The 25673-nt window shown below is 38.5% G+C and overlaps 1 protein-coding gene across 3 annotated transcripts in view; it reads right to left on the reverse strand.

The window, feature by feature from the left end:
* Window positions 1–1126: 1126 nt before the first annotated feature.
* Window positions 1127–25673, reverse strand: part of lrrc8aa (leucine rich repeat containing 8 VRAC subunit Aa) — a 62014-nt gene continuing 37467 nt past the window's right edge. For all 3 annotated transcript variants that reach the window (XM_048559295.2, XM_048559294.2, XM_048559296.2), the window contains 2 exons: window positions 13646–15794; window positions 1127–11436 (listed from right to left, as the gene is read on the reverse strand). In XM_048559295.2, coding sequence (XP_048415252.1) covers window positions 11161–11436; window positions 13646–15790 — 2421 coding nt within the window. In that variant the 5' untranslated portion in view covers window positions 15791–15794 and the 3' untranslated portion in view covers window positions 1127–11160. The remainder of the gene's footprint in view (window positions 11437–13645; window positions 15795–25673) is intronic.

Genomic DNA, 25673 nt, shown 5'->3' on the forward strand with positions numbered 1-25673 from the left:
TGTAAAATAGAATGGCCTATGTCCTGGATTCTCAGAATCACAGAATAATGATGGCACAGAAAGAGGCCAATCAGACCATTGCTCCTATATCTGATCTTCAAACGAGCATTGAACCTGCCTCTATCACATTTCCAGGGTAATGTATTCCATACCTGATACTAATTTGTGTCACTCCATCAGTTCCCTGTTTTAGGTTTTGGTTGGGATTTGGTTAATTACTGTCCAGAGTTGACATTAAAATTCTTATCATTGCCTTCTGATGCCTTTGGCTTTTAGTGCTCCTGAACTGTTGTGGCAATTCGGAGATCTTCATTATGCAAATGTGGCTTTGTAGACCAATTGAAGTGCTTCTAATATTTCAACAGTACCACTTTTTGCACTTTTAACAATTTAACATAAATAACACTATTACCAGTTTGCATGAAGTGGTATAGTGGATCAGGGATTAGCACTGCTGCCTTGATCACCGCCTTAGGTGGCCATCTGCATGGGTTTTGTCCACATGCTCCCACAGTTCATAGATGTGCAGGTTAGGTGGATTGGCTACGCCAAATTGCCCATAGTGTCCAGGGATGTGCAGGCTAGGTGGCTTTTCTGTGGGAACTGTAGTGTTAAAGGGAAGGAGTGAGTGTGGGTGGAATGCCTGAGAGAATCGAATTGCTGGGCCAAATGGCCTGCTTCTGTACTGTAGGGATTCTATATACTGATAATGTTGTAATTCTGGTTTATTTCCTAAAAAGTTCAAAATTAAAAGGTGACTGACAATTATAACTTAATTGAAGGACAGAACAGGTTAGATACTGACCTTTTACTACTGGAATCTAGGTTCAAATACAGCCCATGTTTGTACGGCGAAAGCTTCCTTTCACTGTTGCTTGTTTTTGATAATTTCAATACAGTTCATAATGGGCGGAGACTTATAGTTCGAAGTCACTCTTAATTCAACATGAAATTAGTAGTGTGGGAAATGGGGAGAAAAGTCTACAGTGTGCAGTAGGAGTGTAATATCAAGAAGATGTAACAAATTAAAGGAAGTGTTACACTCATGGCATTGTAAAATGATGCTAACAAATGGGTAAAATAGTCAGGAAAAGTGTAATGTTACAAATCTTTTCATGCCTCTGAAAAAAATTAAAACAACTTTTATTAAGCATTACTAGATTCAAGTACAGTCAGACATTTCATTCTTAATTGGTCTACCAAGTACGTAAAAGTTTGAATAGGCATTCGTAATTGACATTTACACAACCAGTCACTTCCTGGTGGGATTGTCTGTACTGTTTTTGGAAACAGAATAATGAGACAGGGAAGCGTCCATTTTTTTAAAAAAAATCAATACTCAAAGTGGTTTCCTCATGGGCCAGCCTATGGATAACATGAACACTGTTCAAAAAAATTTATGATCTGGCACTTTCTGCCTTGGACTCACGAAGAATGATTTTGCTGAGGACAGAAAACAAAAATTTAAGTTGTGCCTTAAATGATTTCCTTTATTCATTAATGGAATAAGGGTGTCACCGCAAGGCAGCATTTATTGTCTATCTCTAAGCTGCCTAGAGGGAAGTTATGAGTCAACCAAATTACGCATGTAGGCTAGGCCGGGTAAGGATGGCAGTTTCCTTTTCTAAACGACATTAGTGAACCAGATGGGTTTTTCTAACAGCCAACAATAGATTCATGGTCATCAACAGATTCTTAATTCTAGATATATTATAGAATTCAAATTCCACCATCTGACATGGCAGGATTTGAACCCGGGTCCCTGGGCTGTTATCTGGGTCTCAGGATTAACAGACCAGCGATAATACCAGCAGGCCACCACCTCTTCTTTTCGACTTTGAGATTCCCAAAATGACAAAAAATAATGAGGGGAACATATGTTGCAGAAGTCAAAAATAAACACACTTTTTTCCCCCCCTGTATAATAGCATAATTTTTAATATAAAAATGTGACTTGAGCAGTTAAAACAATTCAAACAATAAAGGTAGTTTAACACCATTTCAGATAACAAAATGAAATGATCTTTGCAAAATCTGCTTTGGCCAGTATTGTCAAAATATACATGGAACTGAAAGGTTCTTTAAAATTCCCAATCTCCTTAATAAACAATGTTCCTGTGTAAATGCACACATTATTTACATTATGCAGTAAAACATCAATCCTGAAATCTTGAGTTAGCACAGTTCCACTTTGAGCAAGACTCTTAATAATTGTCTAACTTTTCTTTAATCACAAAATACATTGCTTTTTAAACAATGACGTAATCAATACTGTTTTAGGACTTATCAAACTAACAACTAATGAAAATGTGTGACTGTGGCAGTAATAATTTTTTGACTGTTGCTATTTAATTGTAGCTTCTATTCTTCATATTCTATTGTATTAATGGCCCTCAGTATGAAATTATCCTAATTTACCATTTTATTCTTCTAATGATAATTCAAAACTTTAAAAAATTGCCAGCAAGTGGAAACATGGTTCATACACCCTCTGAAACCTTTCAAACACTTCAAAATTATATCACCTAAAATTCATCTACATATTAAGTTGAGGACAGAAAACAAAAAGTTAAGTTGTGCCTTAAATTTCCGGAAATGCTTTATAGTGTTCTGATACTACAGCTTACTCAAGTTACGTCTTCACCTTACTATAAAAAAATTTCAATCTGCCACTGTAGAGGATTAAAATGGAGGGGAGAAGGTTTTGAAGACAGGGTGCATTGAGTTAATGAAAGGATTTATGGATGAGGACAACTGCTTTTGGATGATGTGTCAGCAAGGCTCAGCAATTACATGGACAGAACTTAGTTTGAGCTAGAATCCAGGCAACTGAGTTCGGAATGAATTGGGAGTTAATGCAAATTAGACTCAAAATTAGTAAACACACAAATGGAGATTTTCAGTGGTGGAAAGGGAGCTAGAGGAGGCATATGACATCAATGGCAATCTACCAATATGCATTTAGTTATGTACAATTGGGGATGAAATTGGAAGGATTTCTATAAATAAAGCAACATGTATCCATCACAGATGCAGTATTGTCTTATAATTTCACACAGATATTTTTGAGAGGACAGTGCCAGCATTTTGACTTTAGTTCTCACAGTTACGGCCAAATCATTCCTTAGTGTTAAGGCAGTGCAGTGAGGTCAGTAGTAAATTTTTAATTTTTGTATTGAATCTTCCAATACCATGGAATATTGTCAGTTTCAAACCAAATCAAATCAAAGCAAGTAGTCTAAGCACTAGCAACATTTGAAAAAGGTTGGAAGAAAGATCCCGGGGAATTTATAAATTGATGAGTAAAAGGGAAGCACGTATGCAAATCTGGAAAGAGAATTAGATCCACATTCCAGGTAGATATCTGTCATCATAGGACCATAGACTATTGCACATAAATGTTCAAATGTTGTATCTGTTTTTGTAATTTTTAAAAAGATGTACAATATTATAACAAGGTGCCTTAGGCATGAATGAGAAACTAGATTGATTGCAGTTTGCCAAAACAGAAGAGTAATACTTTTGATATTGGAATACTTAGATACAAAAGACTAAATTAAATACAAATTTTTGCACACAAGTTAGATGACTTCATGTTATCCACAATTAAAAAGCATTTCCTTTTGTTTAACATTGACTTTTTATTTCTTTAGTTATCTCCATCTCTTCTCCCAATTTTGCTATTGAGTTTCATATATTTGCATTTTTAGGGGTGCTTCTGAGTAAGAGATGCCACCAAAGAGTTTTACATTGAAGGGAAAAGTTCTCTTTTCACTGACACAAAGTCAATGAAGTAAAATCTTATCAACATTCACAACTATTCAACTTGAAATGCTTTTTGACTATTTTGAGAAATGTGCCTAATTGTTTCAGAGGTTTTTGGATTTAAAAATGCTCCCTACTTTCAGACTTGCATTTGGTTCTGATTATTATTTAAAAAGAAACTTTTTTCATTTATTTTCCAGATGTAAACAGTATATTCAAATTTTAAGTAATTAGTTCATTCAGTGTTGTTGGGTCAAAATCCTGAAACTCTCCTCTGAACAGCACTGTGGGTGTACCTGCACACAAAGGACTGGAGCAGCGCAGCACGACCTTCTCCAGGACAACATATGCTGACCCAGCCAGTGACAGCCACACCCACATCTGACGAATGACTAAAAGAACAAAAGAAGCCTGTCAGGATTTGCTTTGAAAGTCAACCCCTCTCATTCAAAATTTTAAAGCAAAAAAGGCTTTAAACTTGTCAACTGTGATAAATCGGGTGGCCAATCGAGGTGTGCTTGTTCAGTTGAAATATTCAGAGCAGAAAAGTTACTAATTTAATTCCATGCTACTACTAATCTGGTTCATCTCAATTAAGATGGCAGAGGAGGTGCCTCAGAACCTGAATTATGGAGGCAAAAGTTAACTGGAGTCTCAACACAGAGTTCTTGTTGGAAGTGTGTACATGAAGGTGCCAGATGCAAGACAAGTTCAGGCTTGGCTGCAGCACTGGTTGAAATGCCTGCAGACGATCATTTTCATGACACATAAAAGATTGGGAATTCTCATATTTTGACTTGGGCTCTCAAACTCTAAACAAGAGAGAAGCATACCAAACCATGGGAACATCACTCCAAGTTCCTTGCCAATCCACACGTGATATCAATTTGGACATACATTCCTGTTCCTTCCATCATTGCTAGGCTAAATTTCTGGAATTCTCCACCCAACAACATTGTGTGGGTATCAGTACATGAGACATAAAAACAGACTGTAAAGACTGGGATGTTTTTCAGTGGAGTATAGAAGTTTGAGAAGTGACCTTACTGAGGTTTATAAAATCATGAGGGGCATAGATAATATGAATGACAAGGATCATTTTCCTCGGGTAGGGGATTTCAATGTGAGGAGGCTTATACTTAAGATGAGAGAAGAAAGATTTAATAAGGATGACAGGCAACTAGCGTGTGGAATGACTGCCAGACAAAATAGTGGATGCAGGTAAAGTTGCAACATTTAAAAGACTTTTAGATAAGGGCAGGCAAGTAGGACTAACTTAGCTTGGGAACACGCTAAGTGTGAACTAGTTAGACTGAAGCAGTTGTTTCCAAGCTGTATGATTCTATGACTCTATAATTCACTAGTACTTTTCCCAAGTGAACTAGAAAACAGTTATGAATGTGTTAGCGTTTCTACACTTCCCAGAACATTTTTAAAATAAATGACAACTTGGGAAGTGTTCCAGAGAATGAGTGAACAATTGTAAAACCAAATGCCAGTAAGGAGGAGAAGAAATGGAAACAAAGTTGATCAGAAATATGTCAATTGAAAGCCAATCTATATATACATACTGGTATATTCATAACTCATTGATCACTAACCATATATCCCACAACATTTGCTTTTGTTGCCAAATCTTTCCTGCCAACGGTAGTAAAACTCTGACTGTGGGTAGCCTTCTAACACTGCAGCCCACTGGCTTTTTCAAAAATGAAAACCTAGACAGTGATGTAGTAGAGACATTTGTTTACAGAAGACAGGCCAGGCATCAGCTAAATCCAATCTTTGCCCATACATACCCACTTTCCAACCGAAAGCACTAGATAATAACCAGGTTCAGAAGCATCGGTTGACATTTTCCCTCCCTAGCCCATGGAAAATCAAGTGCAGTGTGTATGCTGCCTGTTGTCCTGATATCAGCTAACTCAGCACGAATAGTGAATCAAAACTAGTATCCAATTAAAGAAAAAAACTAGATTCTTAAAATTTTAGTTTCTTTAAATAGCACTTCAATTTCTATCTAACTAACTCCATGGTGTTCCCACTGGCTTTGCAATGAATATTGTACAACGCAAGATGAATCAGTTAAAATAATATTGGGTTTGAAAACATGTACATCTTAGAAAAAAAAAGATCACTTATGGCAGGAGAGAAAATTATGCCTCATTTGTATGATGTTGCCATGTTAGAATGGAAAAAAGGATTTCAATTAATGACCTGGTTAATCAAAAATGCTAACATCAACAAGAATTATTATACTTGAGTAAAGATGTTCGAAAGAAGAGACATAACAGACGTGAAAGGTGAGCTGTTTCTCTCTGCACAGATGCTGACAGAACTGCTGAGTTTTTCGAGTATTCATTGTTGGTTTAAGAACTATTCTATTTTTCATTAGTTCATGTCTCACAGCACCAGTGAAACAAATCAGCCCAAACAATTTGGTGACAGAAGTATGGAATTCGATCCTTTGTCATGCATTGCATGTTCCCTCCTATTTAACTGTCACCACTCTTCTAATAATTCAGCTGCCTGAAGTCTTCACACATTAAAATAGCCTCAAGCAGTGGTTGATATAACAAGATTAAAATTATAAATTACTGAGTAACTCTATTAGTCTGTCATACTGTGTTGGGGGTCTCCTTGATCACACAGCTGGCATTAACTATGGATTTACTCAAGTGTATGTCTCATTTTATTTATCTGCTTTCTAATCTTACATTTGTTTCTCCACACACTTTCCCATTGTTAAAAAAAATTCCAGCCTATTTTCTTGTCGATCCCAAAATTTTTTTAAAAATGCAGCAAGTCAAACACCAGGAAAGAAAAAAAAATACGGTTCTGGCTTAGTTATTTACACTGCTGGCATCTGAGTCAGGGACTGTGGATTCAGGTCCCATGATGGATGCAAGCACATTGTCTGATGAATAATATTTAAGTTGACAAAAATAAATCATAGCATATTTTAAAAAACATGGAAATTTCCTTTATTTAGCCAACATCTTCCCTCCCACCAAATTAAATGTCAGAAGATACGGCTGTGACAATGTGCACTAATATGCATCATTAACAGGTAAACCGGAGGGACAGTCAAATGATGGTGGAGTGATTGTAGAAAAAAAAGTTACATTTACACGTAAAGATTTATACCGAATTTTAGATAATCCTACGAAGTCAACAGGAGGAAAAAGAAAGAATGGTATATTATGGTCAATTAATAATCTTGGGCCCTCCCATGAAATTGAAAGTTCCACTCATTAACTGGACATTCATGCTGTGCATAATTTGGCTCCTGCATTCACTTCACTTTAATTGAATTACTGTTCCAACGATTATAAAGCTTGTTTAGACATTTTAAAGAGATGCTGAGACATCAGATAAATTCTCTCTTCTTTGTGGAGTGAATTCTCCATAGTTGACTATGTATTTAGAATCTTAACATTCTTGGTTATCTGTAGGTCAATGACATTTTTCCAAATATTATTGACTGCAGAGATGGGTGGGACGAGCAGGGAAGTCAACTTATTCACTTAGCAGGCAAAATGACTATGTGTGGAGGCAAGCAACATCAGAAACAAAGACATTAAAAGTCAGAGCAGCAGTAATATGCAGTAAAATACATCACTAAGGTAAATGGCGAGTCTACAGATGCTAGAAGGAGAAAAGATTACAGTGAAAATCACACTATGTAATGATTTATGTATAACTTTATACAACTTTATAATTTACACACAGATTTACATAGGTACTTATAATACATATTTGTAATATATCTATTCTGAAATTGCATATTTTGTACATTCTTGATGCTTATTTATTCATTTTCAATGGCAATGGACAGGTAACTAACAAACATATTTGTAAGGTTAGTGTGGCATAGTCGGAATTCATCTTTTAATTCTTCATCATGTTAAATTTAAGAACATATAGCAGATCCACGCTTTCATTTTAAAAATGTATAAACTCAATGTAAAGTTTGTTAATACTTTGATTTGGGAGCCAAAAAGGTCGGGAAGTCATTTTAGCATTAATTAGTAATCCTTACTGATGTTTTCTTTTAAAAAAAAAAGACACAATATATAAATATGGTTTACTATTTGCTTTTGTGCAAACAAATGGGGATGAAGAAAGAAGTGGGTGCGGGGGGAAGAGAGAGAGAGAGAGAGAGAGAGAGACAGAGAGAGACTGAGAGCGAGAGAGAGCAAGAGAGAAATCAATGCTAAAGCAAATGCAAGAGACCAATTAAATCCCTTTCCAATTGTATTTGAATAGCTGTCCAATTAAAACACACAAATAATTACAAATCAACAAAATATGAATAATTTTGTAATTTATTCCTAGCAATTCAACTGCTCTAGGTAAAAATGTCAGATTTTACTGTTCTGACAAGAGGTAAATTCCAAATGGATGGGTTTATTATTAAGATATCTTATGACATTTTGATTGAGATGCTGACCATTGAAAAACACTGCAGCTTTAAAATAGGGCTGTTAAGACATGAAATTAACAACATTTCTGGTTACATTTAAAGAGAAATAAAAGTAGGCTTTCAACATGAAAATTGTAAATAAAGCCTATTTCACGGCATTGAGTAATACTTTCTACTGCTTTGAAAAAATGTGTAAGCACACTAGTATAATTACAGTCACTTACACATGTAAGAATTCAACAATCAAAATAACAAACCTGAGAAAAGTGTTGCTACTAGTTTGAGGTTTTAATGACCCCTGAGGACACAGAACTGAAGTCTTAGCATCAATGACAATTCAGAAATAATTAAATCTTATACAGCATCCAACGTGGGTACAAGGCAGGCCAATCTCATTAAAAGCACACTGCAATAATTATTTCTTTCTTGAGTGAGTAAATAGGATAATTGCAACTTTTTTTAGTCATTTGAGCATTAACAAAAATAGAAACTTAGCATTACAGTTTCTTAAGAAAACATTAAAACAGAGCCAACAATGGAAATCTACCTTTCCTTTACCCTGATTGAGGGATCGTTGCATCAGTATCAAACTGCTGCATTCAGGCATATCTAGATAAATCAAAGTTCCCTCTAGTTTGCCCCAGCCTTGTTAGAACAGTATGACTTCAATGGTGTGAATTTTTTTTCAACCCATGCCTATCAATGTGACATTGACAATTAGTATGCAATTAAATGTACGTAATTTTGTGCAGATAGCCCAAGTCTACTGGAAACTGTCTGAAGGGCAAGCAGATGAAAGACACTTTGGTCTGACCATTTCTGGTTGGATTTGAACCTAGGTACCTTAGATGACAGACATGCTGATCCAGGGCCACCACTATTCGAAATGCCATTTCTTCCAAAAATTATGCCACACAGTACTCTTATAATCCACATATTATCCATGTACCCGCCAGCATAGAACTCACATAATCACAAGGAATTGGAAATAAGAAAATTTGGTGAATGTTTGCAAAAGGAGCAGAAAATACTGGAAAATCACGAATTGCTGAACAGTATTTCAGGGACGTTTATATGGATCCCACCCAAACCGCTCTCACTTTACTGACTGATTATGAATTTTTTGAAGAAAAATTATTCCTTTCCCTACATGCCTTTGATATCCCTACTTGCTTCTCAATACTACTTCTGCCCTTTTCTCACTCTGATCTTCATCTTTAATTGATCTTTTTCAAATTGCCTTTTTCTAAAAAAAAAGTCATTTGATTGTTCAGATTCTGGCGGGATGAGGGCAAAGTGTAGAGAAGTGCAAGGATGACAGATAATGAGCAGGAAAGCCAACAAAGCACTCACAGAACAGATGTCTGTTCTGTAAGTAAAAGTATGGCAGCAAAACCAGGACTCTAAAACACAGAACCTGATTTAGAAGAGAAATGGCACAGAAGAAAAACATTATAGGATTAAAAGTTGGAATGGTAAGAAATCAGATAGTAAGGGCAATTCTCATGGGCAGTAGCCAGAGTGCAGCATGTAGGTTCAATACATTGCTGTTACAAAAGTTAACCACTGGAGCATATACAGAACATAAAAGATACAAAACACTATGGATGAGGGAAATATTTTGCACAGAAAAATATTTAAGTTCCTCAAGTGAACAGTTCAATTTCAAATTTTTACTGTTCAAGTGCTGGGGTACAATGATTTCTGGATATTATCGCCAAATACCCTTTGTTCCTCTGTGAACCTTGACAATCACTGCAGGCTGGATGTCTGTAGAAGTATCCCAACTAAGCCTGATTCCATTCGTAACTGTGGTTCATACAAATACATTTCCAGCAGGGGTCACTGAAGAGTAAACAAGAGTAGGAACCCTCAGCTCAATTTCACCACTTCTGCCCTTTCAACAGTGCCTTCTGCACTGCAATCCCACTTCCCACCCCCTACCCATTTCCTTACATAAGCTGTTGAAATCAGTGTTTAGCACAAACTAGGTACTGAACCTGTATCACATTACCCAAAGTTAAATGGCTTATGATTTACAATAAAAGTTAGAAACTAACTGGTCTCTTCCCTCAAATGAGTAAAGGAGCATTTCTCATGTTTATACCTTATCTTAAGTATTGTAATTTGAAGTATCTTTGAAGCACAGTTATGTGTCATGGAAAATAGGCTTTATTTCCTCAGTATTTTTAAATGAAGGGAAGTGCCCCAACAACTTAATTAAATTGAACCTTTCTTTAAAAAAAAAACTAACCTTTTGCTATTTAACAGTTTTTATAAAAAAAACCTGACCAAACAGTCCCTAAAGTTGAATACTCACTCCTCTCAGAATATTGCATATATCTGCAAAAGAGCGGTCATGAAAACAGCTCCTCTCCTCAAATCTTTTGCCAGCAAAACTCAAGAGTAGTGTTTTGTTCTACTTGGAAGGGATTGATGGCAGGGATGTGAAATTGAGAATTCAGTTCAGTCACCATGCTTCAAAAAAAATCAGCTTAATGAGAAATTAGTATTTTATTTGGCCTAAGATGATCAAAAAGGGACTTCTTTTTCTTAAAAAAGTATCATGCAAAGATTGTACTGCCTCTTTGGGGCAGCTACAGTACCGGTCCCTCATACTGTACCAGCTTAATTAATAAATAACAAGGCATTGGCAAATTTGGTCTGTTGACAGGCCATGGCTATGAACATATTAGCTTTTTGTGATTCATTAAAGCAGAAATACTAATTGTGTTAAGATATTTAACCCAGCTACTTCTTTAAATGATTCTTTTAGTTACTGGCAGGCATTCCTTTTTGTCTATTGCTCTGCTCCACTTGGACAGCACCAGTTGCCGGAACAGAAAACAAGATATATTTCCTGTTTATACCCAATAGGAGATCTGCTCAATCATTCCAGTACAGCAGGCCTCAAAATCTGCTGAAAACTTGGCAACATATGTATTTCCTCCTTACAACATTGATAAAATTCAGGCTTGTTCCTTGTCTGCTCGCCACAGTTGCTCCTTAACCTCAGATGGGAGTGTATTGAAGAGATCATCTTCCACCACGAGGCCACTTCGTTTCAGCAGTCGGCATTCTCCCAGTTCTACAGGGAGACACTCCAATCTGTTTCCTCGAAGCTCCAGTTGCGTTAAACTCGTCAGTTCACCGACCCGTGATGGCAGTGATATCAGGCAGTTATTCCCTAGGTTTAGAGTTCGGAGCTTACGACATTGAAACAGTTCAGGTGGCAGAGTTTCAATCTGCATGGTATGACAGGGAAAATAAGAGATAAAGAACAATAATGTTAAATATTTTAACTGCTGCACATGCTGGCTGAAGTAGCATTTATCAAGAAAATGCTTGTTATTTCAGAGAATACCAAAGACAATTTTGGGAACTCTCCAAGTTTTAATTTATAGTATAAACATTTGAATTTTGGAGGAAATAATTTTCACACTGGCTACAGAAGACATACAATTAAACATGCAGTATCCTCCAGCAAATTATTTGCAAATTTATGCCTATATTTGGCTCTTGGGCTTTATGCATCCACAGAATACCAACTAAAATTAAAGTAATATTTTTACGATATCCACTTTTATAGCATACATCCCCAGTTGTCCAACATAACTTTTGAATAGTATGATTTAAACTGAATGGCTTGGGTGATTTATTTAGAAAAATGTAAACTTCAGAGAATTTTTCTTTGGAAGTAATTATTTCTAATGCTTATTTCATTTTAGGCAGCCGGGTGTCATTCCATCTTTCTGCTGGTGAGAGCGCGGAGCTGGGTGAGCATTCATCTGTTTCCTAGAACTGTTTTGATGAGCAGGCTTAAGATTATGTACTGAAAATTAAAAATAAACAGAAACAAAAACAAAATCAACTTCACCTATAGCATGTGCAAGAACATGTTACAGCCATGTTTAAAAAGGCTTTCATCATTGTCATACTAAGGGCAAATCTCAACTGCTGTAATTACAAGAAAAATGCTGCCCAGAGTAATCTAACAGCCTTATTTTTAAGGTTCAAGGAACCACAGCACTAAGTAGTTGAGGGGAAGCCTAAAAGGCCTCAACATCAACCACTTAAAGAAAACACAAATAATTCAGTTCTTACTTGGAAACTAAAAGGTGAATAAATTAAAAAAGGGAAATTGTAAGATTAAAAAAAACATACTGTAAACCATATAAGCATTTATATTAGATATCAAAACCAGAACTCTCCTCCTATCCTCTTTTCTCTCCATCTTCGGTCCGCCTCCCCCTCACTCCCTATTTATTCCAGAACCCTCACCCCATCCCCCTCTCTGATGAAGGGTCTAGGCCCGAAACGTCAGCTTTTGTGCTCCTGAGATGCTGCTGGGCCTGCTGTGTTCATCCAGCCTCACATTTCATTATCAAGGCTGAAGAGATTTGATCCCAGTTAAGTTTCCTTCAAAATTTGTTACCTTCATGGTAGTGGAGGCAAGGTCTACTTAGCAGACATTTTTACAGGGTTAGCAAACAATAATATTAGTGATATATGTACATAAGATATTTAGATTGTTCTATGATAATGATTAGAAGACAGCATTCACGATAGGCAGAACAACAACTTTAATTTATGTACTGCCTTTAATATAAAAAGTGAGCCAAGACTCCTCACAAAGACAATAAGAGGCAAATTATATAATGAGTTATGCCGAGAGAGACAAGGGTAGCTGGAAGAATGCTTGGTCAAAGAGGCAGAATTTAAGGAGTCACTTAAATAAAGAAAGAGCAGAAAGGGGAGAGATTTACCAAAAGAATTCCAGAGTTTGAGGCCTACTGAAGGCACAGCCTGCAATGATTAAGTGACTAAAATCAGGGACTCCAAAAAGGCAGGAATTATAGGAGAACACAGATATTGCAGAGGTTTTTTTGGGCAGGACGGTATTTCAGAGACCAGCATGTGGAAGGATTGGAAAAGAAGGATAAGAATTTCTAAAAATCAAGACATTGCTCGATTAAGAGCTAACAAAGAACACAGAGTGGCATGCTGAATGGGACTTGGATAGAGTCATGACATGGGCAGCAGAGTTTTGGATGACTCCAACTTTTTGAACAGTAGAACATGGGAGACCAGCAGGTCTGTATTTTAATAGTCAAGTCTACAGCGACGAAAGGCATAAATTTTGGTTTCAGCTGATGCACGGGGATAGGAGTGCGACAGAATAATGTAACAAAAATGGAAGGTGGATATCTTGGTGGATGGCACTGATGTCAGGTAGGAAGTTCATCTCAGGGTCAAATGTGACACCAGATTGCAAACAGACTGGATTAGTCTCATACTACCGCCAAACAGTGGGATGGAGTTAGCAGCTTGGAAACAGAGTAAGGTGCAGTGACTTCAGATTTTCCAACATTTAATTGGGAAGAGGGCAAAAGAGATGAAAATCTAGTCTAATAGTGAACATATATTTATTAAGACTTGAATGTGCACACTCACCCGGTTTGCAGTGACTGCAAAATACTGCAGATTCTGAAGGAACCCGATGTCCTGTGGTATAGATGTCAGGTTATTATGACTCAAATCTAAGTACCGCAACTTGCGACAATAGAACAGCTGAGCAGGAATCTTTTCAATTTTGTTCCGGTTCAGGTAGAGCCTTTCCATGTTGGTCAAAGTGCCAACCTGAATGGGGATATAGGCAATATGGTTATACCACAGCTTAAGGCAGACTAGGCGCCGTAGGTGCTGGAAACTGATAATTTCCTCGATTGTCTTCAAGTTGTTGTCTTTGAGATCGATTTCCTGTAAGTTATGGAGACTGAAGATGGAGTGTGGGATTCGTTCCAGATCACAACGGATTAACTCCAATTCTGTCAGATTAACCATCTTCTTCAGGCTATTGAGGACCATAAGCTTGGTGCCCTCATTGTTGATAGACAATTTCTGCAGATGGACTCCAACATCTGTGACAACCTGTGGCAACTTTGTTAGGTTGCTCTTCAACCTCAAAACTTTGAGGCATTTGAGTTCCCGTAAGCCATCAATCACGATGTAGCGATTATTCTCTGCACTCAGGTTCCCAGTTAGGTGAAGCTCTTCGAGGTTCTTCAGGCTGTAAATCCACAGAGGAATCTCTTTGATGTCTGTAAACTTGATATGTAGTGACTTCAGGTGCTCTCGTAAGAAGGCAAGAGCTGGTGCCTCAATCTTTGCTGGCGTGTGGTACAACCAGAGTTCTTTGAGGTTAGTAAGTTGGGCAATAATTGGAGGAATGGTGACATCCAAGATCATCTCCAATTTGAGCACTTCCAGTTCAGTCAGGTCAAAGATGGTGTCTGGGATTCCACTCAGCATGAAGAGGTGGAGTTCCAGTTTGTCCTGAGAGTTTTTCATGATCCTCTGGCGGAGTTTTTCTAGGGTCCATTCATTATTCAGATTGAGCTGTCGTAATTTGTTCTCACTGACTTCAGACAGAAAGACAGCAAAACGTTTGGAGTACAATGGATCATACTGATCAATGAGATGCAACATAAAAGCAAAATCATTCTTGACATCAGGAATATCACTGTAGCTACTCTCCTCTCGAATTGACTCGAATGAATACTTTTTCAAAGAAAGGCGTACCATCCACCAGAGTGTGTACATGCAAATAAGTCCATAGACAATCACTAAACTAATGTAAAAGGATGCAAGGATCTTGAACAGTGTAGCTAATGGATGAGCACATTGATACACATTGTATCCTGTGAGGTTCTGAATGTTCACTATACAGGACACATCAAATTTTATATCATCAACATAATAAAGTGAGTAGCTAATAATAAGAGCAAATTTGATTACTTTGATAATAGTCTGTCTCATATAGAGCTGGTAAACTATATCCCCTTCCTCTACATGGGTGCGGAATTTCTTTACTTTTTCAAACAGAGCTTTAGCTTGCTCTCCCTCCTTCTTATCCAATACACCTGTTTCCGAGTGATCGACTATTCCCTGCTCAATGCGGGATTTTGTTCTTTGCAGCATGGGTACACTGGCCTCCACATCCTCACTCACTGTAGAGGATTTCTTTGCCATTGAACCATTCATTTTAGCAAAAGACTGCTTTGGGTCAGTTTCTTCTGCCACAGTTTCAGATAGTGCCCTTGTTGTCCATGGTGAGTCAAAACATTTCAGAAGGATCGATACAAAGTGTTCCAGCTTTGAGCTGGTTCGAGGATATTTGAACCAGAAATTGCTACATACTAAGAACACCAGCGTGTGTAGAAGTACAAGGTAGGGAAAATATTTTGCAAACCAATGAAGTTTATTCTCATAGCATACTGCATCTACGTAGTTGTACTGGTGGCGGTCCAAGTCATACTGGATACCTGTGGGTTCACTGGAAAACGGGGGAATGACTGAAGATGACGGGAGTGTTGCATTTGGGTAATCAAAGGGTTCAAGACATGTATCATTTGCAACCCACTTGCAAGGTAAGCAGATCATTTTGTCTTGCGTGACCTGCAGTGTGCCACCAAATACTGCTATCATTAGCATTACAATGGAGATGTAGTCCGTAAACACGTCCCACCATGGCTTCAAAATGCGGTATGCAGGCTGAGTGTCAGCAAAATATCGTAATTCCGTTACTGGAATCATCATGCACCTGAAAATTAGAAGAAATAAGTAACAGAAAGAGCTTTAATAACTAGGATCTCACAAGGATAATAGTAAGCATTGTAAATCTTTACACCACATACACAGGTGCATAATTATAGATTTTACTCTTCGTAACTTGGTTTATGTCTTCATGGAAAAATTATTTTAGATAATATAAAACAAAGCAAAAACAAATTAAGGTGTTGAATGAAGAACAGGTAAATGCATAAAAGTGAACTGAGGTTTGTTCATAAAAGCTGGGGAAATGCCACTATGTAAGGATAGAACCATTATGCAATGTGTTTATACTATTTCTAAATTGTGCATAATCTGAATGCTCCTCAATGCCAACTTTTTACAGTGGATTATGTACAAGGACCACAAACCACAAGTGAATGGCTCACACGATGAAAATGTTTCTTCCTCAAGCATCACAATGATTAAATATCAAATGCAATATAATAATTTTGATAAAAGCACTCCCACGTTAAATGAAAAAGAACAAAAAACTGTTTAAATCAAACATGGTACTTTTAAAATTCACAGCATTTATAGCTGTTAACATAAGTATTCAATGTGCTTACTGACACTCAATAATAAAAAGACATACAAATAGTAATCTGGTGGTACAGAACTTGAAGCGTTTTATCTTGCACTGATTAGGACAATTCACAAAAATATCAATGTAAAGAGTAAACAACTTTTATACTGTATGAGAGGACAGTGCTGAGTTATTGGCAGGTGGACTCTAGATGGCAGAGGCATTGCCATGGAGAACAAGCCACGCTTGCTATAATGCGCAATGTTAGATGTGATTCAGAGTCTGGACAGCATTGGCTAAATAATCCTGAGCATGCAAAGAATGACAATGACCAAATTATTTAGAATTGCAAACTTTGTATTGGCAAACTTGCTTACACTAGAAGTTACATATATTAGTACACACCTTCTTCTTTGCAAACAAAAAGAACATGTATATACATTGAGTCTTCCCCTCCCCCATTTCTGATGAACGGTCTAGGCCCAAAATGTTAGCTTTCCTGTTCCTAAAATGCTGTTTGGCCTGCTGTGTTCATTCAGCTCCACACCTTGTTATCTCGGATTCTCCAGCATCTGCAGTTCCTACTGTCCCTAAATGACAGCATTTTTTGGTTCATTTCTCCAGGCAAAGTCTTAGCCAATCTGATTCAACCTACCTTGTTTAAAATTTAAATAAAGTTTGGTGATTAACTGTCAGTCATCTTTATTGCATTATTCATGGCAACAGAGTCCACTGCAAACTAATCCATTGTCTCCTCTCATATGCAGTGTTTTCTCTTTATGTTGGTAATCCATGTGTATTGGCCTGATGAGTTTAAGACAAAAAGCTTTGATAAAATGGATCTTTTTCACAGCAACACTGAAAAGACAGATGCCTGACTGTAAGGGAGAGATAATGGGAACTGCAGACGCTGGAGATTCCAAGATAATAAAATGTGAGGCTGGATGAACACAGCAGGCCAAGCAGCATCTCAGGAGCACAAAAGCTGACGTTTCGGGCCTAGACCCTTCATCAGAGAGGGGGATGGGGAGAGGGAACTGGAATAAATAGGGAGAGAGGGGGAGGCGGACCGAAGATGGAGAGTAAAGAAGATAGGTGGAGAAGGTGTGGGTGGGGAGGTAGGGAGGGGATAGGTCAGTCCAGGGAAGACGGACAGGTCAAGGAGGTGGGATGAGGTTAGTAGGTAGCTGGGGGTGCGGCTTGGGGTGGGAGGAAGGGATGGGTGAGAGGAAGAACCGGTTAGGGAGGCAGAGACAGGTTGGACTGGTTTTGGGATGCAGTGGGTGGGGGGGAAGAGCTGGGCTGGTTGTGTGGTGCAGTGGGGGGAGGGGATGAACTGGGCTGGTTTAGGGATGCAGTGGGGGAAGGGGAGATTTTGAAACTGGTGAAGTCCACATTGATACCATATGGCTGCAGGGTTCCCAGGCGGAATATGAGTTGCTGTTCCTGCAACCTTCGGGTGGCATCATTGTGGCAGTGCAGGAGGCCCATGATGGACATGTCATCAAGAGAATGGGAGGGGGAGTGGAAATGGTTTGCGACTGGGAGGTGCAGTTGTTTGTTGCAAACTGAGCGGAGGTGTTCTGCAAAGCGGTCCCCAAGCCTCCGCTTGGTTTCCCCAATGTAGAGAAAGCCGCACCGGGTACAGTGGATGCAGTATACCACATTGGCAGATGTGCAGGTGAACCTCTGCTTAATGTGGAATGTCATCTTGGAATGGATTTGCGACTCATACATTTAAACAAGAATTTAAACCCATATAAAATTAGTTAAAATTGCTCGCTCGGATGTTTCTGCTCTATTTCCTCAGTTTTTTTTGTGCTGCACATCCCAACTTCAGCGGGCACTCTACTTCCCAACTTTGCACAGCTTTTATCTGCTGCCTGATGTGTTTTCATTTAGTACACCATGTACTCTGCTTACGTATGTCAATATTTAATCAATGAAGTTCCTGGAGGAAAAAGAAACATTTGGGATCAGGGTCAAACAATAAGCAAGAGCTGTTCTTCTATTAGGCTGAATCCCCTAAAATAAGATCATAAGACTATGAGAGGGGGGATCAGGAGTAGGCCATTCAGCCCTTCATGCACGCTCTACAATTCAATGGTATCATGGCTGATCCAATATTCCTCAAATCTAATTACCTGCCCTTTCCGCATTGCCCGATTGATCAAGAATCTAACCACCTCAGCCTTGAATACAGACAAGGACTCTGCTTGCACTGCTCTCTGTGGCAAGGAGTTCCAGAGAATCAGAACCCTCTAAAAGAAGAAACCACTGCCCCCCCCCCAACTTCATCTCAATGTTAAATTGGTACCCACTTATTTCTGGAGATCCTGCTAGACCAGTGGTGCATAGATGGGATCTCCTCTTCCAGGACCAGCATTGGACTCCCTGAAACCAGACCACACCATTCTGGCCTGAGGTAGCACCAGAGTTAAAGCTATCTGGAGGAATACATCATATTGTAGGAAAGGCTGATGACCTGCATCAATCTGCCAGCATAAGTGCCACTATCTTTTCTCCAATACCTCACATTAACACAATCATTGCTACTGTACCCTCCTTATCAGGCTCATGCCCTATTACTCTCACTACTATCAACAGCATCCCTCACTTGCTTTCATTTTTCCCAATCTCTGTCAGCAAGAGCCCTGTGTGCCCTCTGTGTTGCCTACTCACTTGCTCAAGACACCTTCCAATTTTCACCAAAAACAGCAGCTGTACCACCAACTTTCGCCTTCTTTAATAACTGCCTCTCTCTCATTAAATGAGAGAAACAACTCACAACAGGGCAGAAAATGTGAAAACTGTTGGGCGCTGTGCAGGTCACGGACTGATATTGGAGACCACTCTAGACTTAATGTGCCAGGATCTCTTGAGCAATTGCTATCCTCCTTGACTTGATTAAGGCATACTGGCAATTATGACAAGCTTTCTTCCTGTGCTAAATAGCAAGGCAAGACAGAAATAACACGAGTCTATCTCTCGCTGAGCGAGCGGCATATAAAAAGGCAAAACAAGTTGGTGCAAAGCAGGGATGCTGTGAAGAACAGAGGGAGGCAGTGAGAAACGACTAAGGAGGATTCTGGGAGATGTTGGTTCAGTCACCACAACTGCAAACGGGATCATGGAGGACCCAGAAGAACAGCAGGTAAAAAGGGAGATTTGGTGCACGAGTCTTGGTCAAAGATGGTGTCAATGTCCTTCAGCGAAAGGCAATTCTGGAACTAGAATTTACATGCTTGGGAGGTGAGAAACAGGGAAGGGAGTGATGACCTTTTTAGGTATTTATTATGGACTCCAAATAGTCAGAAGTTGAAGAAAGCATTTGTAGGCAGATAACAATCATCTGCAGGACAAGCACGGTTGTGATAGTTTGTGCTTTCAATACCCTAGGTAGACTGGGAAAGAGGCAGTGTATGGGGTACGGAAGGGAAGAAATCCCCACAGTGTGTACAGGGGAAATTTCTGGAACAGTATATTACCAGTCCAATCAGGGAGGGAGTAGTGCTGGATTGGATCCTACAAAATGAGGCAGGTGAAGTCGAGAATGTCAGAGTGGGGGAGCATTTGGGAAATAGCAATCATAATATAATAAGGTTTAATATTAAGTTAGAAAAAATAAAAATCAGTCAACGAGTAAGATCCAAGACTGGAACGGGGACATTTTAGGGATCTAAACTGGCGCAGGTTGATTGGAATCACATTTTGGTGGATAAAACAGTGGATGAGAATTGGGAAAATTTCAAAAGAGAGGTGAATAGGGTATGAGCTAGGTACATACCCATGAGAAGTCAACATAGGGTATCCAAAGCTACAGGACCTTGGATGACTAATGATATTGATGAGAAAATAAGGAAGAAAAGGGAGGCATATGATGCATACCAAACTAATGTCAATACAAATCAGGAAGAATATCTCAAACGCAGGAGACAGATTAAGATTGGAATAAAGAAAACTAAGAGGAGGCATGTTGAAAGGATGGCAGCCTGCGCTAAAATAAATGGTAAAATATTCTTCAAACATATTAGCAGTAAAAGATTAGTGAAGGATAGAGTCTAGACCATAAAGAACAAGCAGGGTCAACTGCTCACTAAAGCAAAAGGATATGGGTGAGGTACCAAATGAATAGTTTGCTTTTGTCTTTACCAAATTAGAAGACAGTGACAATGGCTCAGTTGGAAATTTGACTTTTGAGGAAGTGAGCATTATAGTGATAGATAAAGAACAGGTACTAAAGAGGCAGGCAGCACTCCAGGTACAGAAGTCACCAGGTTCACGTGGATGCATCTTAGATTACTGACAGGGATAAGAAAACAAATTGCAGAGTCATTGACAGAAATTTTCCAAGCCTATCCAGGGGACTGAAGATTGCAAACGTGACACCATTGTTTAAGAAAGCGGCAAAGGATAACGCAGGAAACTATAGACCTGTCAGCTTGAAATCAATGGTGGAAGGCCATAAAATGAGATAGATAAATATACATAGAGAAAAATAAGTTAATACTCGAGTCAACATGGCTTTATCAATGCTTGGCTATCTCTGACAAATTTAATTATGTTCTTTGAAAGGGTGACACAGGCAGTGGATGAGGATAGTATTGAGGATGTTGATTATTTTGAATTTCAGAAAGCATCCACTTCAGTGCCGCATGGCAAATCAGAAATGTTTGGGATTGTTGGGTATTTCTTAGATTGGAGACGAGTTGAAAGTGGTGTTCCGCAGGGATCAGTATTGGGACCTTGCTTTTTCTTATTTATATAAAACCATTTGAGATGAGTATTGAGTGCAAAATCTTTAACTTTGTAGATGATACAAAGCTGGGGAGAAGTTAATTGTGAGGAATAGTTGAGTGACTTCAGAGAAACATGGGCAAAATTGGCCAAATGGGTAGACAGCTGGCAGATGAAATTCAATGCAGAGAAATATGAAGCAATGCATTTTGGCAGAAGAAACACAAAGAATATAGGCTCAATGGTACAACTTTGAGAGGGGTACAGAAGTAGAGGGAACTTGAGGTTCATGTACACAATTCCCTGAAGGTGACAAGGCAAGTTGAAATTGTTGTTAAGGCGGCTTACAGGATCCTTAGGTTTAATGAAAGCAGGACACCGAGTACAAAAGAACAGAAGTGATGTTACATCTCTACAAATCATTGGTCAGACCACTTTCTAAGTATTCTGTTGAATTCTGGGCACTTATTTAAGGAAGAATGTTAAGACCCTGGAGTTCAAAAGAGATTTTCTAGAATGATACTAGGAATGAGGGATTTTAGATGCAAGGAAAGATTGGAGAAATTGAGCTTTTTCTCCTTGAAGCAGAGAAGACTAACAAGTGATCTTATTAAGGTTTCAAAATTATTAACAATTTTGACAGGGTAAAGGAAGATATTCTATTTCCACTAGTTGGCATGTCAGTAACTAGGTTTTTTGATATTGTAATCCCATCAGCAAGAGAGCTAGAAGAAAGATGAGGAAAAACTCCTTTACTCGGAGTTGATAGGATTTGGAATGCTGCCTGTAGAGTGGTGGAGGCGGACTCCATAAAAAGTTTCAGAAGAGAGCTAGATATATATTTAATAGTGATGAATTTAGATGGTTACAGAGATAATGGGAGCTGCTGATGCTGGAGAATCCAAGATAACAAAGTGTGAAGCTGGATGAACACAGCAGGTCAAGCAGCATCTCAGGTGCATAAAAGCTGACATTTCGGGCTCTCTGATGAAGGGTCTAGGCCCGAAACATCATCTTTTGTGCTCCTGAGATGCTGCTTGGCCTGCTGTGTTCATCCAGCTTCACACTTTGTTATCTTAGATGGTTACAGATACAGGGCTCGAGAACTGGATTGCTCTTTTGGGAGTTGGTACAGACACGATGGGTCAAGTGACTTCCTTCTATGCTGTAAAATTCTATAAGTCTCTATCTTCAGAGTGAGTGAACACAATTACAGTGAGTGAAGAGCCGAGAGATGCAGTCTGGTGCAGTCCATGAGCTAAATACATATCTCTAAGCGCAAAGTGTCCTTACTGTAGCATTACAATAATAGTTTCTGGTGCAACCCAAATGCTGGTGCAGCAGTGAAGTGCAGAAGCATCCAAAAAGTGAATCACACATGTGCCATTAGGATTCTTAGAGGCTAACACATGTCAGCTGCCAATGTCTCTGTGGCCACTGCCCGTGGATTTTGCTGCCTGGTATTTAACACGGTGGTTGTTTGGAGCAAGCAGCAAACTTAATCTGCAAAGTACCTGTGGGTTTTCTATGTTGCACTTTCGTCTAGCCTGTTTGGCAAGTTTGGTAACTAGGAAGCTGAATATTAACAAAATGATTTGGGCCACCAACAAGGCATTTAATCTGCTTTAATCACTGTCAATTGGCAACTCACTGCTGCCTAGCAAGACACTTGCCATGCCACTTGTCAAAAGAATAAAAGATATGCAATATGCATCTGGCCAGACTTCTCAACTGAATCTGCCCAACATCTCACCATAGCACACGTCGCTTAGATTGCTATGAGATTCCAACTACAGAATGCATGGTTATAAATGTGATGTCTGACTGTTCATTTGCATGTCCATTTATCCTCAATCTACAACTCCATTTCACATAACAGACTACATGATACAACATGGTACAACCCTCCTCCCTCTGGACCAACCTCAGGGAATTTCTCTCCCACTTCGGTCTGCCTCCCCCCTCTCCCTATTTATTCCAGAACCCTCTCCCCATCCCCCTCCCTGATGAAGGGTCTAGGCCCGAAATGTCAGCTTTTGTGCTCCTGAGATGCTGCTTGGCCTGCTGTGTTCATCCAGCTTCACACTTTATTATCATGGTACAACAGGAAATTGCCCAGTTGTTATATGGAGACACGCTTACTTCCTGTAGCACTTCTCAGAATTTACTTGTTCCAGAGTCCTAACTCACTGGAGGATCTACTAGATATCAGTGCTATATCCAGTGTGTCACATTACAACTATGTGCATGCAAGTATGTTGCATTTAAGATGACTAAAGGCTGAAATGTACAAATCCCCATAACAAGTGAAAATATCTTAATTGATGCATTAACTATAATGTCAACAACCCAGTATTGACCTTAACAACCACACACTAATTCCAATTGTATCGGTCTCAAGCATGCTCTTAGGGGTAGTACATTCCAGATCATTTTAAAAGTAAGGCAGGGTCCTGAACTATAACTGGAGCAGCAAATAAAACTGTTGTCTTCACTACCTTTTCCTATGATACATGAGTATACCTGTGCTATTGAAGTTTTTGTTTTGACAGGGTCAAAATGTACCCTTTGTATACCCATAATAACGGCTGGTATAACGAATTTAATTTGACATCAAATCAAAACATTAACACCTTCAAGCCTGGGTCACAAAAAAAGTACTGATCAGCCAAATGAATGGATGGCATGAACAATCCCGTTTATAGTGAAGCATACAGTCAATCAATGCAGATGGCTGTGAAATTATACAATAAGACAATCACCTAGTCTGCAAATCTCACAGAAGTGAACTTATGCACCATCCATACGTCAACACACCAGTGGCAACCTATTTTACATCAAGAATTTTCATTGATAGTGATCTGTATTGCTGACAATGACCTATTTCAACTCTCTTTGTATAGAGAAGAGAACAAGGAATTTTTTCCCATGAATATAACATGTTTCTTAAGACAAGTATCATAAATAATACTGTACTAACAGTATATAATTTACTAAACTTGAACATAGAAAGACACTATGACTCAATTCTATCTTAAAGGAGTAGAATGAGCTCATTTGTTAGTGCACAACTTGCAGCTGCTCTGCTTAAACTTCAGTTTTACATAAAAACAATTCAATTTCAACATTGTTTTCTTCCATCAAAAAGCATCTGCAAAGAAAAATCAATTTCACAGCAATACATTAAGACAAAGTGGACAAGCAACATCAAAGTATCTTCGGGACAATGCAGGAATTCTTTCAATTAAGAGATGTAACTGATCAAGATACATAACTTTAGAATTGGCACTCAAAACAGAGTTACTAACCACAATCACCGATCAATCAAATTCTCTTTTGTGACAAAATAACATATTTCAAAACCATGTTAATTACAGCAGTTTATTCACTTCTCTTTCAAACACTGAATTTTGGATAAAGTTGAGACAGTTGCCTCAGAATTATGTCATAAGGGTCTAGGACCAGCATTTTGTTGTGCACATAACAGAAAAGATGATGTCAGAAAGGTAACTAGATTTGTTTTCCATCGTGGAATTGCTCCCTACTGAAATTTTTTGTTACACTTAATACTTTGTCATCTATGATGCCAAAATTACAGCTCTTACTTTACAAAAAAAGCATTGAACACAGAGTTCATCAAATATTTCAGTCACGTAGCCCAGCAAAACAAAGAAGAAATGTTAGTTGTGCAACTGGTATTGAAATGAGATTCAGAGTCAGTCAAAATCCATGCAGCTCTCGTCTCCGAGATCATGGATTCTTACCAAAACTTAACTATAAGTTTACGACTGCACTTCTTTGATTACCTTCCTCTGTTACTTCAGTTGAAAGAGCTTGTATTCAAAATAATCTGGTGGTTTATTTTCAATGTTGGCATGGTTAGTATCAAAGTGGAGTTTAAGGTTGATTTCATACCACCTTGAGCAAGAAAATAGCATACCATGGTTGACAATTTTTTTGGCAGATCAGGAAGCATGTATTCCAAGTCTAAGCAGACAAGACTATTTTCCATATCTTTCTTTTGCCTGCCTCCAATAGCCTCTACATGGAATTCCTTATCCTCAACTTTTAGCTTCAACTAAGTGTGTGGCATTCTTTCACAAATATGAAACACCAAAAGTCATAGCCACATTAGTCATACTGCATGTTGCAAAGTAACATCACGTACAATACCAATAGTAAGTCCTGTGAGTAGTACAAAAGTCAAAACAATACATAAAAAGTGTATCAGTAGAAGCTCAGATTGGTCCATTTTCTACTTCTAGAAACCACCAGAATTTCAGACATTTCATGCTGTTACCAGGTCACTCTATGTCAATCTGTTAAACTTAAGCTTGCTCAATGCCTTTAAAATTAAAGAAAATTCTGACTTTCGATGCATCTCCTCTGGCTATAGAAGAGCATATCAGTGACTTTCTTTCTTGACCAGTGTCTCCCCTCCTCTTCCAACTAATAACCTTGCCATGTCTTTTATTGTCCAAAACAGAGACTTCCAATTGAACAACTTCTTTATGATTCCCTCCCTATAGGATGGCCCACCAGCCGACCCATTCAGGATTAAGAACACAATGAACATGAATATCAATGTGCATTATATGTAGCAAAATG

This window comes from Stegostoma tigrinum, chromosome 29 (genome assembly GCF_030684315.1).
Source record: "Stegostoma tigrinum isolate sSteTig4 chromosome 29, sSteTig4.hap1, whole genome shotgun sequence".
In the NCBI taxonomy this organism is placed as follows: domain Eukaryota; kingdom Metazoa; phylum Chordata; class Chondrichthyes; order Orectolobiformes; family Stegostomatidae; genus Stegostoma; species Stegostoma tigrinum.